Source organism: Cynocephalus volans, chromosome X, assembly GCF_027409185.1.
Source record: "Cynocephalus volans isolate mCynVol1 chromosome X, mCynVol1.pri, whole genome shotgun sequence".
NCBI lineage: Eukaryota > Metazoa > Chordata > Mammalia > Dermoptera > Cynocephalidae > Cynocephalus > Cynocephalus volans.
Window position 1 is genome coordinate 28,027,631 of NC_084478.1, and position 19,718 is coordinate 28,047,348.

The 19,718-nt window shown below is 44.1% G+C and overlaps 1 protein-coding gene and 1 non-coding gene across 5 annotated transcripts in view; both read right to left on the bottom strand.

Moving 5' to 3' along the window:
- Positions 1 to 19,718, bottom strand: part of MAP7D2 (MAP7 domain containing 2) — a 99,944-nt gene that overhangs the window by 1,163 nt on the left and 79,063 nt on the right. For all 4 annotated transcript variants that reach the window (XM_063083425.1, XM_063083423.1, XM_063083422.1 and 1 more), the window contains 7 exons: positions 19,399 to 19,697; positions 18,697 to 18,829; positions 4,523 to 4,748; positions 3,670 to 3,774; positions 3,001 to 3,057; positions 2,380 to 2,458; positions 1,680 to 1,866 (listed from right to left, as the gene is read on the bottom strand). In XM_063083425.1, coding sequence (XP_062939495.1) covers positions 1,680 to 1,866; positions 2,380 to 2,458; positions 3,001 to 3,057; positions 3,670 to 3,774; positions 4,523 to 4,748; positions 18,697 to 18,829; positions 19,399 to 19,697 — 1,086 coding nt within the window. The remainder of the gene's footprint in view (positions 1 to 1,679; positions 1,867 to 2,379; positions 2,459 to 3,000; positions 3,058 to 3,669; positions 3,775 to 4,522; positions 4,749 to 18,696; positions 18,830 to 19,398; positions 19,698 to 19,718) is intronic.
- Positions 218 to 324, bottom strand: LOC134368776 (U6 spliceosomal RNA). The gene has a single exon (XR_010022485.1). It is a non-coding gene; the product is annotated as a U6 spliceosomal RNA (small nuclear RNA).

Consider the following 19,718-nt stretch of genomic DNA (forward strand, 5'->3'; position numbering starts at 1 on the left):
AAGAAGCTTAAAAAAACCACTTGAACTGCAGAAGCTCAGAGGCTCTGTCTCCCTCGCACCTGGGCCCAGTTAAGGGACAGCACCAGTGTCTGGAGTATGGGCAGACTGCCTCATTAGCACATACACATTCCCTATCTTCACCTTGCCCCACCTCCATTCCTAAGGTGTATTTATTGTTTTTGCTGGCTGGTACAGGGATCAAACCCCAGACTTAAAAAAATATATATAACGCTTCACAAATTTGCATGAAATTCTTATGCAGGGGGCATGCTAATCTTCTCTGTGTCGTTCCAATCTTAGTATATGTACTGCCAAAGCGAGCACATTCTCCCGGTTTGAACGACTGCTTAGAGCATGGGGAAGAGAGAATGCTACCACGAACTTGGGGCAGGCCTCCAGGAGTCACCTCTCTGTAAATGCAGAGGTGGTCACAGGGAAACTCAGTGCACACACAAAACCCCTTCAATTTCTTGAACCCTGGCCAGTGGTGCCATGACTTGTCCCCTCCCCCTACCCAAAAACATAAAAGAATAAGCACAGCTGGCTCAATATGGGGGAAGGGGATATGTTGTGTTAACACTTAAGATGCCTCAGTTTTCTGCAGGGCAGGGGACAGAGTTAGCGTGCTATGATGGTGGAGGAGGGAGGATGTGGGGGGCAAACCCAGGCAAGGGCTGAGGGGGCCTTATCAGTCTACCCAGGACTTGCTCTACTGGTGACGAGGCTATTGAGCCCTGGGTTTTCACCTGTCTGGCTCAAGCCCAGGGCTTATGAAGTAGGATATTTACAATCAGGGTGCCACAGGAAACACCTCCCCCCACCCCCAGACTAAGCTGACAACTCTTAGCCAAGGAGAGAACAGTGAGCTCGGGCAGGCTGGAGATCTGGCAGACCTTTAGAAAATACTGTCACTCCCTCCTGACTCAGAGAGCCACCCCCATTCCAACTGCCCTAGCCAGAGCTGTCCACTTGCTCCAATACCATGCCAATTAGTTCTTTTGTCTGATTAACTTGCCAGGTGATGTCATCTACAAACATGATACCAACTTAAGAATTCCTAAAGTTTTTAGGACCTGAAAGCAACTTAGTTCTTTTGTCAAGTCTCCATTGACAAGTTTACTTAAATATGAGACATCAGATACAGTGGACCCTGTGGGCGCACCCATCCCCCAGATGCAGAGAGAGCTGGTTGCTAAAGAGTCACAGTTGCTGCCCTTTTTCAAAACAACTGCCTTTAGCTGACAGGAGCCCCTATGCCCACTAAGTTAGACCTGTACCCTCCACTCTTGGGGCCCACAGTAAATGACTGACAGATACAGTGGTACAAAGGCCACCTCCCTTATCTTAATTGGACAACTCTCCAGTGGAAATTCATCCTCCAGAACTCCTGTGGGAACAGCTGAGAACACACCCTTGCTTAGCAACTTCTTTCCTCTCCCTTTGTCCTAAGAAACTCCTGAGAGTTTTCCCCTAATAAATCACATGCCCTGGAAACTCTGTCTCAGACTCTGCTTCTAGGGAACCCAGCCCAAGCACTGGTATTACACTGACAACTTTCCTATAAAGTCAACCAAACCTGCTTTAGGTAATATGGTTGTGTAAAAGATGAAGATACCAACTAAAAGATAGTGGCAGTGTTTGGAAGAGACGAAGCTTAAATGCCAAAGAAATCGACATACCTCACATCCATAGACTGAACTTCTTCAGTCGAATCATCCAGACTGTTTGATTTCCCATCAAGGGCATCCAGATGAACAAGTCCCCCAACTGGTTTAAGCCCATTAGAGAAAACATCTTGGGGAAAAGTTTCTGGGGTAGGGCGCCCCACACCATTAACATCCTGGCAGGTGTTCAATCCATTGATTTCTGATTGAGGACACAAAGTCCTTGTGTTAATCATAAAATATCAAAACAATGAAATAACAGAGAAAACATATACCAAGGCAATTAATTTAATCCTGTTTCACCAATGATGCAACATCTTTTGTTGAAAGAACCACAAGTAACCCCATGTAACCACCTTCACACAAGGGAAGAGAAGACAATTACATTATCAGTTGTCTGAGTGGGGCCTCCACAGAAAAGCAGAGTCAGGTATTCATAAAACCTGCTCAGCAGGTAAGATCCCTGGAAAGCATCATGGGCCAGCAGACAGCATGCCTCCTGTGCTGGGATTCTTAGAGGAACTGAGGAACGTGGCGGTTTCCCAAATGGAACTAACAGACCCTGTGCTGGAGAGATGCCCCCAGGGAAGGGGAAGTGCACAGGCCCTGGCCAGCAGTCACACTCTTGGGACCCACGGGTGCTTTTACCCTGTAGGAAGCTTCACGAGCCCTTGCTACTGAAAGGAACAACTCAAGAACCAGATCTCACACTCACCTATTTTGTTGGGAATGACTGGTTTTGTCTTATTTTCCACACACACAGCAGGCTGAATTCCTACTTTGGGATCTTCTTTCTGAAAACAGAGGGTGGATAAAGAGGGAAGGCTGATGTTACACAGAAAAACAAGTGCTTTTTGAAAGCATCGGAGGATATTTGGAGCCCTGTGGAACCATCTGCCTGTTCCATGGTAATTCTAGGAGTCTTCAGCTGTGTCTCCCTTATATTATGTCACCACCATCCTCTATTTTATTCACGGACTGCTGAACTTCTCCCTCCGTCCCCACCCCCAATGCTCCGAGGAAATCTTTTACCTGCCCCATCTCTGAAACCCCTCTGTCCTTTCAGGTACCTACACCCTCCTTAACCTAGCCAGGAACAAAGCAGAGTCTATTTTTCCTGGCTCTCCATTAACCCTCAAGACCCACAATTTCCCTGAATGTATTTTTTTTGTTTGGGGCAGCTGGTTGGTACAGGGATAGAACCCTGGACTTCGGTTTTATCAGCATCATGCTCTAACCAACTGAGCTAACAGGCCAGCCCTCCTTGAATGTATTCTGCTGTCCTTTTCTACTCAATCAGTACATAAACTATTAAAATGGTCACCTGAATTCCTACCTTCACTTCTGGAGACACATCACTCTTCCTTGTTCTCTTCATGATTTCATCTATTCTCTGGAAACCAAAAAGAATCAAGTAAGAGAACTACCATTAAAAAAGGCAGCCAAAGCAAACTTTAAGATAAGAAATATTACTAGAGATAAAGAAAGGCATGTTATGATAAATTTTCCTGTTGAATTGACTCCTTTAACAAGCTGAAATGTAGGGCCGAGCCCGTGGCGCACTCGGGAGAGTGCGGCACTGGGAGCGCGGTGACGCTCCCGCTGCGGGTTCGGATCCTATATAGGAATGGCCGGTGCACTCACTGGCTGAGTGCCGGTCACGAAAAGGACAAACAAAAACAACAACAACAACAACAACAAAAAAACAAGCTGAAATGTATATTCACTTAACAGGGTTTCAAAATATATAAAACAAAACCTGACAGAACTGAAAGGAGAAATGGACAAATCCATAATCACAGATAGAGCTTTTAACACTCTTCTCTCAGTAACTCATAGAAAGATGACAAAAAACGAATAAAGATACAGAAGATTTGAAGAGCAGTATCAATGAACTTCACCAAACTGACTTCTACGAGCACTCTACCCAATCACTGCAGAACAGAACTGGATTCTCTTCCTGTTCCTGCCTCCCCCTAAGTCCTCCTGATCCCTTAGCCTTTACCTTCCTCCTCTCCAGTCGCTCCTGCTCAATCTGCAGCATAATCTGTTCTCTTTCTAGAAGCATCTGTTTAGCTGCTTCCAGGGTCTTTGCTTCTGCTGCTTCTTTCTGATAGAAACAGGTAAACCAAGGTACGGACTTTATTAAGCTAAGAAAACACTGTAGTAATTCTCTGGGCTTTGCACATGCTCCTTCAACTCATCACCTGCCCCGAAGCGGATGCTGCTCTAATACGCAGTGTGGATTTACACAGCCTGCTCTGACATAGCAGACATGGGTTAGGCCTCATTTATATACCCTTGGACCACCATGCAAATCACTCGCAGACAGCGCTCACACATGGCCAGAGTCTTTCTGTGTCTGTGGGCAGTGCATGTGGCCAGAAGTTTCAGGGACTTAATGCCCCAAGGAGCAACCCTCCACAATGAGGGGCAGAAGCTGGTAGATAAATAGTCCAGTTGCCTCATCCTTTAGGACAATTTAAAGGCCTGACCCACAGTCTCTCAGAGGGTCCCAATGGGAGTGAATTCCAGTTGCCCACAGTAAGCCACTCATCAATGCAATTCTACTGGCTTTCCTCTCACTCCCCTACCACCCTTCTGGGATACTCTCCCAAAAAACTACTGGCACCCACATTCTTCCCCTAGGGTCTGCCTTTGGGGAAACCCAAACTGACAGATGGCAAACACTGCCAATGTCACTGTAATTGCCCCAAATAACGTATATTTAATAACCAGCCCAGATAATTCAAGAAAAATCTTCAAGTATTGAGTCACTCAAATTTAACTAATTTTACTTAAAGTTAACTAAAGCCCTTAGAAAACAAGTCAAGTTTATTTGAGGACTCATATAGTACCTGCTTTTCAATCATGGCTTTTTCTTGCTTTTCCTTTTCTGGCTTTTCCTTTTCTTGCTTTTCTTTCAGCAGCAGCTCCTCCTCAGTCTTCTGCTTGGCCTCCTCTCCTTCCTTTTTTTTCTCTTCCTCTTCCTGCCACTTCTTTTCCTCTTCCTGCTTACGGGCTGCTGCTTCTAGGCGAAGCCTTTCCTCTTCCACCTTTCTTTCTACCTCCTCTCTCTCCAGCCTTTTGAAAATATAATTACTGTTAGAGGACGACATGCTCAAAGACAAACTGTCAAAGAACCGTGTGCTAACAGTACAGAGTAATGCTCACACTAGCACACACATACATTCGATAAGTATCCATTTAATAAAACGATCCATCCTTCCCAGAAATCTACTCAAGTCTGTACATTTACCAAAACATAGTTACCTGGCTTGACTTCAAATTCTGTAATACAAAGACTAATGATATATTGATTTGGGAAGAGTACTGCAGGGAAGACACAGACTCTCCCTAGTCAACCTGCAAATGACCACAATGAGAGGAAGTCAAGCTCCACTGTTCATGTTTAGTGACAATTCTTTAAAAAAAACTAAGCAGGATAAATCTTTAAAACCAACTAAAGCTAGAAAAAATGGGAAGTGTCTCAATGGTCACAGCTGCCAGTCAGCTATTTCAGAGCAGTGAATATGAGCTCAAAAAGTTTACTTTTGGTTCTAATTGGTATGTGACTTCTGAAGCAGCAAGTAGAAGAAAATGCTCAACAGAAGCTTGACATTTAATACAGAAATTAAAGCATCTATTTTCCTTTTATTTTGGCAATCTTTAAAAATCTATTTTAGCTCTTATTCTTTGCTATATGACAATTAAGTGGCATTTAGATATTTTCGTCCACAGAGGATGGTTCATGATGTAATCATAAAGAACTCTAAGCAGTGAGGAAAAATTCTGTAACATCTAAAGGCTTGTTTGCACATTTCTAATATTCTTCCTACACATGTGTGTCACTTTCCTTGGTTGATCACTGGCAATGTGACCTATGGGCAAGACACAAATTACATTCCAAATATGCCACTGACTGTGTGACATTTGGAAAGTCACTGAACATTTCTGATGACCGTTTTAAAAATGAAAATCACTATTCTAGTGCTCCATGGCATCACTGTAAGAATTAAATGAGATAATGCATGAGAATGCCTGGCCTGAGAAGATTCTCAACTGTTAGTTTGGTTTACAATTCAGAATGAATACTTCCTCCAACCCCCAATGCCCTTTTAAGTGTGTCTATAAAACTATGTTTTTCAGAAATTACCTTCATTGGGAAGCATGTGTCACTGACTTACTGGGGTGCCATTATTTTGTCATAAAAAGATCAAGATTTAGAAAGAGTATCCTTCCACCCTAATGGTCAGCTTCAGAACTCATGGAAGCTTAAAAACCTATGTATCACCAAACTAATATTTTATTTCTGTTGGGTTTTTTTGGTGGCTGGCTGGTATGGGGGATCCCAACCCTTGACTTTGGTGTTGTCAGCACCACACTCTACCAACTGAGCTAACTGGTCAGCCCCAAAGAAATATTTTAAAAAGGAAAGAAATACTCATAGACATTGGCCTAAGACTGTAACGGTATGCTCTACATTAGCAGAGGTCGCAGTGCCTAAAAGCATTGTGGAACAACTGAAATTATTAACAGATATTCTGGAGAAGGGCATTATGAGGCCTAATCAGAAAGAAACTCCCGTTCTCCTAGATTCCTTGATGAGAGACTAAGTACGTCCAACACAGGATAATTACAAATGGACATTTTGATAACAAGACTTATCCAAAAGTTAATCAGAACACTGTTTCATTTCTTATCCTTTTTTAAAGAACTGTGATTGTCCCAGAGAAGTACACATTGTGTGAAGAATACACTGTGTATGAATTAATTAAGAGCTACTTCACAAAGGACCTGTTATCCTCATCTTCAGGGATCTGAAAATCCACTGTTTCTTCCATTTTTACCATCAGGACTTCATAGGTGCCCAGATGAACACACACGTAGTCACATCCTCATGGCCCTGAAATCTCCATAATCCTCATTATCACCCAAAACATATATTCCTCCCCACAGGCCCATTAGCCCCTGTTGTCCTTTCCATGGTGCTGACATGGAAATCCCATCCTCTTACAGACAAAATTCCCTCCCTTAACCACACTTTGCTTCCCCCACAGTAGGTAAAAACTGGCAGAAAAACTGGCTTTCCCCATGTGAAACTGGGTCCCTCACAATCCTCTCCAAGGATGAACACTCTTTCTCTACCTGCTTGAGGAGCCAGAGAGAATATTATGTTGTCATTTCCCCCCAGCCCTCTGCTGTAGGTCACTCCCAGCCGGCCACCCTCGCTCTCAGTACTAAGTCCCTCCAGAGTCCACCAGAAGTGTGTGCAGTTCTACCATGCTCTCTGTCCTTGTTCTTGTTATCCCCCCTCCCCCAGCCCATCCTCCCTTCCTCCCCGTCTATGTAGAAAGCCAGAAAACTATGCATCTTTGTTATCATGCAGCATTTAATGCATGCATCCCTTGTCCCTGGCCATTGGTGAAGGTCTTCATATAATGGCCTCCATGTCTCACCTTCAGCATCTTTCTCCATCTTTTGTCCCACCCTGTCCTACCTCGTTCACACCAGCCTTCAATCTGGTGGATGAGTATGTGGGTTTCACTATTCTCTTCTCTATTCCTATGTGCTTGAAAGTTTTCATAAAAAAAAAAAAAAAAAAAAAAAAAGCTCTCTGTTCTCTCTGCTTCCACCACCTTGCAATGTGAGATCCCTGGTTCATTGTCACCACCAGCAGATGGACTCTGGAGTTCCCAGCCTTAGAAGGTTGCAGAGCTGCTCCGGCTCGGCCCGCGGGGGAGCCCTGGGAGCCGCAGGTATCCTGGGTCATCAAACTTAATCCACAGCAAGCTCCGTTATATGACTGACCGAGGAGGAGTCTGGAAGCCCCTGGGAGGTCAAGATGGCGGAAGAGGAGAGCTGCCTGCTGCTTATCCGCCACGAGTAGAAGCAGCCTGAGGCCCCCGCCAGATGCAGCTGTAGCAGAATCGGCGCAAAGGAACAGCTTCAAAAGGGTGTCTTTACCCTGCCGAGAACCGGGAATCTACCCCGAACCCGTGCGCGCGACCCGCCAGTGCGCCGCAGCCTGCATCGCAGCCGCAGCGGCAAATGTGGAAACATGGAGGCCTGAGCCGGCGTGTGTCACCCCGGGCTGCAGTGGTGACCACGGCTTCTGAGCCCCACCCCCACCCCGACCCGCCCATCCCTGGAGCTGGAAGCGAATCAACCCGCGCCGAGACAGGGAGACGTCCAGCGGGAGAGGCAGAAGCTCCACGGAGACCACATGCCCTGCGGGGCCGCCACTGTGAGATCCAACAGTTAGGCTTCACTGCCGCCACCCAGCTTCACTTCCAGCCCAGCCCAGTGCACACAGAGCGGGGAGACATCCGGCAGGGGAGGCGGGAACTCCACAGGGTCCACGCTGCTGCCGCGCAATCCAGCAGCAGGTAGGCTTCACCACCGCCACCCGGCTCCATCCCAAGCTCAGCCTAGAGCACACAGACATCCTGCAGGGGAAGGGGAAGCTCTGCAGAGACCACACGCTCTGCGGTGCCTCGGCGCATCCCAGCAGCCCGGACCAGAGCGCAGGGAACAGGGAGTCACTGAGGTAGCAATACCAAATTGGCAACCACAGCAACATCTTAGTCAGTCAATAGTGTCAAACCTGTGGACTGTGAAAACCCCTGCCTCAATGAATAAACATCAAAGAAAAGATACCAGAAATACGAAAAATCAAGAAAGTACACCACCAAAAGATAATAAATCTCAAGCTCTACATCCTATAGAACAAGAAGCCCTTGAAATGACTGACAAGGAATTTCGAGTGATAATTCTAAGGAAACTGAATGAGATACAAGAAAACTCAGCTAGACATCATGATGAAATGAGGAAAAGTATACAGGACCTGAAAGAGGAAATGTACAAGGAAATCAATGCCCTGAAAAAAAATGTAGCAGAACTTACCAAACTGAAGAAGTTATTCAGCGAAATAAAAAACACAATGGAGAGTTTAACCAACAGGTTTGTGGAAGTTGAAGAGAGAACCTCTGAACTTGAAGATGGGCAGTTTGAAATAACACAAGCAGACAAAAAAAAAAGAAAAAAGAATCAAAGGCATTGAAGAAAATCTGAGAGAGATATCAGACAACCTTAAGCGCTCAAATATCCGAGTCATGGGTATCCCAGAAGGGGAGGAAAAAGGAGATTGCATTGAAAACAATCAACAAGATAGTGGCAGAAAACTTCCCAGGTATAGGAAAAATCACAGATCTTCAGATCCAGGAAGCTCAACGATCTCCAAACGTATTCAACCCAAAAAAGTCTTCTCCAAGACATGTTATAGTCAAATTGGCAAAACTGAGAGACAAAGAGAGAATCTTAAAAGCTGCAAGAGAGAAGGGTCAAATCACCTATAAGGGAGCCCCAATCAGGCTAACATCAGACTTTTCATCACAAACCCTAAAAGCCAGAAAGGAATGGGATGATATATTCAAAATACTAAAAGACAGAGATTGTCAGACAAGAATACTCTACCCTGCAAGGCTATCCTTCCGAAATGAAGGGCAAATAGCATATTTCTCATACAAACAAAAACTGCGGGAGTTCACTACCACATGACCACCCTTACAAGAAATTCTCAAGGGAGTACTGGGTTTGGTTCCTGAAAAATAACTACCACTGCCATAAAAACCCAAGAAAGATCTAAACCCACTAGTATAATAAAGATGGCATTCATGAAGAGAAAACAAGCAAACAAAAAGGCGATCTAAAACCTAAGGAACCAACAAACACAGAAAACAAACAGTAAATCAGAAAGCAAGGAACAAAAGACACCTAAGACAACCAAACAACAATCAACAAAATGCTAGGAATAAATCAACACTATTCAATAACAACTCTTAATGTAAAAGGCTTAAATTCCCCAATCAAAAGACAAACACTGGCTGACTGGATTAAAAAGGAGGACCCAACTATATGCTGCCTTCAAGAGACCCACCTCACCCATAAAGACTCACATAGACTAAGAGTGAAAGGATGGAAAAAGATTTACCATGCAAACAGATATGAAAAACGAGCTGGAGTAGCTATTCTTATATCTGACAAAGTAGACTTTAAACTAAAAACCATAAAAAGAGACAATGAGGGACACTACATAATGATAAAAGGACTGATCCATCAAGAAGACATAACAATCATAAATATGTACGCACCCAATGTTGGAGCAGCCAGATTTATAAAACAAACTCTATTAGACCTAAAGAAGGAAATAGACACTAATACCATAATAGCAGGGGACCTGAACACCCCACTGTCAATATTGGACAGATCATCTAGGCAAAGAATCAGCAGAGAAACACAAGATCTAAACAATACTCTAGACCAATTGGCCTTGGCAGATATCTACAGAACATTCCACCCAAAAACCTCAGAATATTCATTCTTCTCATCAGCACATGGATCATTCTCCAGGATAGATCACATATTAGGTCATAAATCAAGTCTCAACAAATTCAAAAAAATTGGAATAATCCCATGTATTTTCTCAGACCATAATGGATTAAAACTAGAAATCAATAAGAAATGAAATTCTGGAAACTATACAAACACATGGAAATTAAACAGCATTCTACTTAATGACATATGGGTCCAAGAAGAAATCAAGCAGGAAATCAAAAAATTTATTGAAACTAATGAAAATAATGATACATCATACCAAAACCTGTGGGATACTGCAAAAGCAGTATTAAGGCGGAAATTTATTGCATTAAATGCTCACCTCAGAAGAATGGAAAGATGGCAAGTGAACAACCTAACACTTCACCTTAAAGATCTAGAAAAACAAGAACAATCCAAACCTAAAGTTAGCAGACGGAAAGAAATCATTAAGATCAGAGCAGAACTGAATGAAATTGAAACCCCCCCAAAATACAAAAGATCAATGAATCAAAAAGTTGGTTTTTTGAAAAGATAAATAAAATTGACAAACCATTAGCATGGCTAACAAAAAGAGAGAGAAAATTCAAATAACAAAAATTAGAAATGAAAAAGGCAATATTACAACTGATTCATCTGAAATACAAGGAATCATTCGACACTACTATAAACAACTATACGCCAACAAGTTTGAAAATCTGGAGGAAATGGATAAATTTCTGGACACACACAAGCTCCCGAAACTGAGCCATGAAGATGTGGAAAATCTGAACAGACCAATAACAACAAAAGAGATTGAAGCTGTTATCATAAAGCTACCAACAAAGAAAAGCCCAGGACCAGATGGATTCACAGCAGAATTTTACCAAACATTCAAAGAGGAATTGACACCGATTCTTTACAAACTATTCCAAAAGATTGAAACAGACGCAAATCTCCCGAACTCTTTCTATGAAGCAAACATCATCCTGATACCAAAACCAGGTAAAGATATAACCAAAAAAGGAAACTACAGGCCGATATCCTTGATGAATATAGATACAAAAATCCTCACTAAAATACTAGCAAACAGAATACAGCAACACATACGTAAAATTATTCACCACGATCAAGTGGGAGTCATCCCAGGGATGCAAGGTTGGTTCAACATACACAAATCAATAAATGTGATACACCATATTAATAAAATCAAACACAAGGACCATATGATCATCTCTATAGATGCTGAAAAAGCATTTGATAAAATTCAACACTCATTCATGACAAAGACCCTCTATAAGTTAGGTATAGATGGAAAGTATCTCAACATAATTAAAGCCATATATGATAAACCCACTGCCAATATCATCCTGAATGGGGAAAAGCTGAAAGCTTTTCCTTTAAGAACAGGAACTAAACAAGGATGCCCACTCTCACCACTCCTATTCAACATAGTGTTGGAAGTACTAGCCAGAGCAATCAGAGAAGAGAAGGAAATAAAGGGCATCCAGATTGGAAAAGAAGAAGTCAAACTGTCCCTTTCTGCAGATGACATGATCCTATATATTGAACAGCCTAAAGCCTCTACAAAAAAACTCTTGGAGGTGATAAATGACTTCAGCACAGTAGCAGGATACAAAATCAACACACAAAAATCAGTAGCATTTCTTTTCTCCAACAGTGAACATGCAGAAAGAGAAATCAAGAAAGTCTGCCCATTTACAATAGCCACCAAAAAAATAAAATACTTAGGAATTGAGTTAACCTAGGATGTGAAAAATCTCTATAATGAGAACTACAAACCACTGCTGAGAGAAATTAGAGAGGATACAAGAAGATGGAAAGATAACCCATGCTCTTGGATTGGAAGAATCAACATAGTGAAAATGTCCATACTACCCAAAGTGATATACAAATTTAATGCAATCCCCATCAAAACTCCAATGACATTTTTCTCAGAAATGGAAAGAACTATCCAGACATTTATATGGAAAAACAAAAGACCACGTATAGCCAAAGCAACGCTGAGCAAAAAAAATAAAGCTGGAGGCATAACACTACCTGACTTTAAGCTATACTACAAAACTATAATAACCAAAACAGTATGGTACTGGCATAAAAACAGACACACTGATCAATGGAATAGAATAGAGAACCCAGAAATCAACCCACACACCTACAGCCATTTGATCTTTGACAAAGGCACCAAGCCTATACACTGGGGAAGAGACTGCCTCTTTAGCAAATGGTGCTTGGAGAACTGGATATCAATATGCAGGAGAATGAAACTAGACCCACACCTTTCACCATACACTAAAGTCAACTCAAAATGGATTAAAGAATTAAATATACACCCTGAAACAATAAAACTTCTTACAGAAAACATTGAAGAAACACTTCAGGAAATAGGACTGGACACAGACTTCATGAATATGATCCCCAAAGCACGGGCAACCAAAGGAAAAATAAACAAATGGGATTATATCAAACTAAAAAGCTTCTGCACAGCAAAAGAAACAATTAACGGAGTTAAAAGACAACCAACAGAGTGGGAGAAAATATTTGCAAAATATACATCTGACAAAGGATTAATATCCAGAATATACAAGGAACTCAAACAACTTTACAAGAAAAAACAAGCAACCCAATTAAAAAATCGGCCAAAGAGCTAAGTAGGCATTTCTCTAAGGAAGATATACAAATGGCCAACAGACATATGAAAAAATGCTCAACATCACTCAGCATCCGGGAAATGCAAATCAAAACCACACTGAGATACCATCTAACCCCAGTTAGGATGGCTAAAAACCAAAGACCCTGAACGATAAATGCCAGCGAGGTTGCGGAGAAAAAGCAACTCTCATACATTGTTGGTGGGACTGCAAAATGGTGCCGCATCTATGGAAAATGGTATGGAGGTTCCTCAAAGAATTGCAGATAGATCTACCATATGACCCAACTATCCCACTGCTGGGAATATACCCAGAGGAATGGAAATCATCAAGTCAAAGGTATACCTGTTCTGCAATGTTCATCGCAGCACTCTTTACAATAGCCGAGAGTTGGAACCAGCCCAAATATCCATCATCAGATGAGTGGATACGGAAAATGTGGTATATCTACACAATGGAATACTACTCAGCTATAAAAAAGAATGAAATACTGCCATTTGCAACAACATGGATGGACCTTGAGAGAATTATATTAAGTGAAATGAGTCAGGCACAGAAAGAGAAATACCACATGTTCTCACTTATTGGTGGGAGCTAAAAATAAATAAATAAATTCACACACACACACACACACACACACACACACACACACACACACAGACACACACACACAAAAAAAAACCTTGAGAGAATTATATTAAGTGAAACGAGTCAGGCACAGAAAGAGAAATACCACATGTTCTCACTTATTGGTGGGAGCTAAAAATAAATAAATTCACACACACACACACACACACACACACACAGACACACACACACAAAAAAAAACCTGGGGGGGAGAGGAGACATAACAACTATAATTCCTTGAAGTTGATACGACAAGCAAACAGAAAGGACATTGTTGGGAGGGAGGGGGGAGAGAAAGGAGGGACGTAGGTTTCGGTAATGGGCCACAATAATCAACCACATTGTATATCGACAAAATAAAATTAAAGAAAAAAAAATAAAATAAAAATAAAAAAATAAAAAAATAAAAAAGCTTAACCTTCAATATTAACCCTCTTTGATCTTATCTCCCCCATCCTCCTGCCTCTCTCCTGACCTGCTCTGGTTAGTACTGTGCAACTGATTTGCATCGCTTCCCTCTTCTCTCAGTGCCCCCCCGGCCTCCAATCCCCTCCCGAGCACTTCTAAGATGGCATGGAGGTCACTTGGTTGCCCAACTCCAGGCTTAGCCCCCAGGACCACTCCTGCCCACCTGGGCTGCCAAGCACTAGTTAGAGAAAGGCACAAACAAGGTTGACTAGTCATCTGCCCCTTAGCCTGGACAGCCATATCCCAGGCTCTTTTTATCCTCACCCCTGGGTCCTTTATGGACACAGTCCAAATTGTCACATCTTCTCAATCTTTGTGATCCTTAGTTGATGACATCACCAACCACTTTACAGAGAAGACTGGGGTCACCTGATCTGAGCTTCTTCAACTTCTCTATGGCATCACTGCTCAGAAAGTTTCCCTCTTCTTCCTCTGCTTAGATGAATAGGACTGTGAATGCCAACACTGGTGCTATGAGTCTACACCCTCCCCATGGCTCTCTGCTCCTCCACTAGCCCCTCTTCCTTCCACTGCCAGTCTTGCCCTTCTATGTACCCTTTTCCATGGCCTATAAGAATGCTCAGGTCTCGGGCATGCTGAGCAGCCCTCCTGGTCCTCTCTTGCCTGTCTTCCCTTTGTGACTGCTCGATGGCCAGCTGACATTCAGAGCTTCTACCCTCTCACTTCTTTCAGGCTGCTTTGTCTCCGCCCTCCCCTCAACTAGCTCCCTCCAACATCTCTGATCATCTCCTAAACCCCAAGACCAACAGCCTTTCCTTAGCCCTGACATGTCTCACAGGTGCTGGCAGCATTAAAAAGCATCCCTCCAGTGAGGCCCTCTCTACGGCCCTGTGCTGTGTCACCCTGGCTCCCTCCTGCCTCTCTGGCTCTCCCTTCCTATGTTGGATGGGCTGCTGCCTTCCCTAGTTCTCACCAAACCACCTGCCATAGGGAGGTTCAGCCAGTGAGGAACCAGGGCTGAGTGGCCCTGAGGACGGACCTCTGCCCGTGCTTCCAGGTCTGGGGCTAACTCTTGCCTGCACACTGAGCTTCAGCCTGGCTATGTGATCTTGCTCGTGGGGGCTACCTTATGGAATATTCTTTAATGTGTGCTACTACCAGCTATTTTAGCTTCTTAACATGACTTAATATGATCCATTTTGGAATCCCAGTAGGACCTCTTGCTTGCTAGTTTCTGCCAATGCCCTCCACAGGGTGGACCAGGGCCTGAGGTTTCTTGCCCTAATTCCAAGGATCCCACTTTCCATCTTGGGCATTCCACAAGCCCAGGGGCTGGGCGCTATTCTATGTGCTTCTCAGAGGACCCTGATGTCTCTGCTAGTTGGGACTGGACCAGCTTCTGTTCTTCTTCTAGTTGTGTGGACACCTGGTCAGCAGCCCTTCTATTCTGAGCAGTCTCCACCACCCCTGACCCGGATGGTATTTCCCTTAACAGTTTGTGACAATAATTGGGCTCTCCACAGTTTGGCTCAAGTATCCTTATTCACTACATTCTCTCATTTGGCAATGACATTTCTGTGGCTTTAACTATTGACTCTAATCATAAAAAAGATGTGAGGATGATCTTATTCCAAGAGGTATCTGCTGTGTTCCAGCCCCAGGATGTCTGGTACTTTCCTTTCTCACCTTCCACATGGCACTAGCAAAGCTTCACATTCTGGCAAGAGAGAGGAAAACTGATTTTGGGTCAAGTGTATTGCTCTCATTTTTACCTAGGCCCTAAGATTCAATGTCATCTCCAATCACCTGGACATTTTGCAGGCACCTTAAACTTAGTTTCTAAAAATAAAATAGCTTTATCCTTTAAAACCAATTCCTTCTGTCCTTCCTTTATCTGTTATTGGGTACACCATTCTGCTAAGTCCTTAGATCAAACCTTAGCATCAACTTCGAATCTGCCTATTTCTTCTGAGTTGTACAAGTCCATAGACTCGCTTTTCCAGGTCTGCCTTTACCACTCTACTTTAGCTCTTGTACTCTCTTAACCTACTACTGTGATGGTTTCTTAGTTAGGCCTCTTCTTCCTCCTCTTCCTTTCTCATACATTTACTGAGCACCAGGAACCAGTGATCCAAAGACTGTAGCCCAGCCTTTTAAGGGGCTAACTAGGAGGAAAGAGGCCTGTAAACAAATGAGGCTATGTTAGTCAACTGAACAGCTGGGCTCAGTAAGGGAGGAGTGGTGTGGCTGGTTCTCTCCCAGGCACAGGGCCAAAAAGTCTACGAGAGGGAGCCAGTCTGACCTCTATCTTGAGAAAGGAAAAGGTGTCTGGATAGAAGAAGCATGAGTCCTTGTGGGGACACAGTAAAAGCAAAGATTTGGAGGTGTGGAGCCGTATGATGGAGGAATGTCAGGGAGGTTTGCACGCTGGTGCCTAGGAGGCAGAAAGGGGGGGAGGCAGGTAGTGGCCAGTTCATGACAGGCCCTGAAGGCCTGTTGATGGGTTTGGGTAGATCCTGTGGGCAGAGGAGCCACTGGCTTGTTAAAGGACAGGAGTAAGACAATCACATTGAGAAAGGTCACTACAGACACAGCGTGGACAGTGAACAAGCTTCAGGAGACCTAGAGCTAGCAGTGCAGTTGAGATGCCACTGACACAGTCTAGGTCACAGACAACAGGGGCTGGACCTCAGGCTGGAGGAGAAGGGAGAGAACAGAGTTGCTAATGTGACAGCTATGGAGACTGGACCTGACAACTAATGGGATATAGAGGAGGAAGGAAAGGGAAGAGGTGAAACTGGTACTGAGATTTCTGACTTGGGTGCCTGGATAGAGGGGGGTGCAGATCTTGTGAAAGGAAAAGGACATTTGGGAGAAAGATACTAAGTTCTGCTTTGGAATGCTGAATTTGAGATGCATATGGGACATACTCAAATGAAAACACAAGACAGTTGGAAATATGGTCTCTAGGTTGTAGATGAGTGGTATCCAATAGAACTTTCTGTGATGAGGAAAATGTGCTATATAGCCTTGTGCCATCTAATATGGTAGCTACTAGCCACATGTAGCTATTGAGAATTGAAATGTTACTAGTATGGCTGAGGAGCTGAGATTTACTTAATTTTACTTAATTTACATTTTGGTGGTCACGTGTGCCTAGAAGCTATGGTGCTGGACTGCATAGCCCTAGACAGAGCCCAGGCCATAGGAGTCATCAGTATGCATGTGTTATTTAGCGCCTCCCTTGTTTCAGAAAGTATGGAAAGTTTACAAGGCAACCTGTGATTAGCTTCAGAAACAGACGAAAAAACGAGGCGAAAGGAAAATGAAGGTAGGAAGGAAGATGACAGCAAAGTTGGTTTAGCACACCAAAGGCTCAACGTGAAACTGTCATGTGAAATGTGAGCCCTAAATCTTTTGAAGCCAGAAGAAGTGGCAGCACTGTGGGGCAATGGTAGAGCACAAGGGTGCAATGCTGTTCGTGGAGGGCTTGTCAGGCAAGAAGCTGGTCAAGGATTAAGGGCTGGGAGCCCAGGCAACATTTAAGGGGATGAGGAGTGGACAGAGGAAACTGAGGAGAGGCCAGAGAAGCGAGGGCAAGCTCAGCAAGTTCAAAGCCAACAAAGAAATCAATTAGGTGTCCAGCAATTAGGAGGAATGGTGGTGTGAGGTGTGAAGACAGTGTGAGCTGAGAAAGTACAATCAAATCTTTCAGGAGCTGGGCTGTGAAGGAGATGTGAGAGAGGGTGGTAGCTGGAAGGTAAAGAACTTCACCTTCCTAAGCACACAGCTACAATCATGTTACTCACCTGCTCAGAGCCTGCATGGTAACTCCAGGGCCTGCAATTACCAAGACCTGTCATTTGAGGATCTACGATTCATCTTCATCTCCTGCAACCTCCCTTTATGCTCCCAAGGCCCACCCAAACTAGCCCAAACACACCACTCAACAACAACAACAAAAACCTGTCAATATTTGCCCAAAACCTGGAGGTAGAAAAATAATCAGAGAAATCCAGAATTTGAAGAAGGGATCAGCTAGACCTACCCCTCACCACTTCAAAAAAAATAGATCAGCTAACCTGTACACAGAGACCACAAAGGCTTGCCAAGGTCACCAAAGGACCAAGAATTTTCTATTATTTTAAATTCACTGTTGGCCTTGAAGTACTACAGCATTGCTTGCTTCCTGTCATGTTAATTCTCTAAACAGTATTAGATTGTACTTTGTGATTATCCTAAGAGCTTCCTTTATCAATTTAATGATAAAATCTACTAACACCACAGTGGTTATACCTTGGTGAGCTACTGAAACAGGACAGAGCTTGGCTCTGTACATTTTCACGGCATTCCCCATATGATTCCCATACTCTCCAAGGTTCAGGGACTACTGCAATGACGTCTTTTGTCTTGCTCCAGGATGGGACTCCACATACCTCACTGCTCACGGACTATGAGGTCGGCTCTTCCCCACCTCCACTGCCCCCATCTGTGGGACCCTGCTCAACTCTCCTCTCTCTCACTCTGGGATAATTAGGATAATTTTGAGTTAGGATAATTTTGGGGAGAAAACAATTTGGGAAGCACAATCAAGATCTCTACATCCTGAACTTCCTGTCTTCCCAGGGAGAATCTCATTCTATAAACAAAGCTCAAATTCCCCTCGTAGCTCTACGAGGCCTGCCTGGTCTCAAAGTCCAGGAGGAGACTAGGAAAATGCCTGTAACATTTAGATCCCAGAGCTATGAGTTTCCACGTCCTCTCAAAAGAGCAAAATTCCATTGCTGTTAATGACATCTAATAGAAGATGCAGTCTCCTGAACACCTTCCATGCTGTCCAGGCATTTTGCTCATTTTTTAGTAATACCAAAACTGCGAAAAGAAAGGCAAGTTGCTCATTTCAACATAGCCTTTACATGAGATCACACCAACGCTCAGCACCCACATACCTGTCTCGTTCTTCCTTCTCCAGTCGTTCTTGTTCCTCCTGTTCCTTCTGCAGCCGGGCCTGTCGTCTCTTTTCAGCCAGGATCTTTGTGGCCTCCCCTGCATCAGTGGTGCCTGCTGTGGGCTTCCCTAAGGCTGCATCAGAGGAGAGGCGTCAAGAGGAAAAGATCAAGGGAAACGAATGGAACAATTCCACTCACACAGCAGCTGCCACTTGGAGACAAAAAACTCAACAAAGTGTGCTGATGGGAAATGCTGCCAGGACTGGCACAAATAGCCACCGAGCAAGAGAAGCTGCAATGGGCTGGCTGTGACCCTGGATATGTTTCACAGTGGAGGGTGAGGAGGAGGGACAGGGTCACTGGCAAGTCCCACAGCAGCCACCACGGGGGTGAACTCACTGCATCACAGAAGCTTTAAGGACTAAAGGAAGACCCTCTCTTGCGGGTAGCACAAATGCTGGCTGGACACAGCCCCGTGAGCTTTCACAGCCATTAGTGGAGTCAGCCTCTAGGTCTCCTCCTCCAGGGGACCCTCAGGATACTGAGGGAAAGGACTGAGGAGCAAGGTGCAAGCCTGAGAAAGCAGTAGGAGGGGATGGAGTTGTCCCAGGAAAAAATCCCTCTCTCTCCCGCAAACACAAGAGAATAGCACATGGGTCAGGTCAGAGGGAGAACCATCTTGGGGAAGCCAAGAAGGTCTACCTGTGCTGCACTCTGCCTTCCCTCCTGCGGTCCCATGCTTCTCGTTGGCATACTTGTCAGCCACGTGCTTCTCGTTGGCGTACTTGTCTGCCACATGCTTCTCTAGGGCTTCCTCTCCATGTGGGCCAGTGGCCTGCTGACCAGAGGCACCTTCCTTTTCCTTGTTGCTCTTTTCTTTCTCTGCTTTCTTCTTGGGAGTTTCTAGGCTGGGAAAGGCAGGAAGGCGGTACTTCACGGGAGACCCTGGGTATGGCGGCTTCCCCATCTTTGGAGATTGTGGATATGTTTTTGACATTGTCCTGGAAAACCAAAAACATACC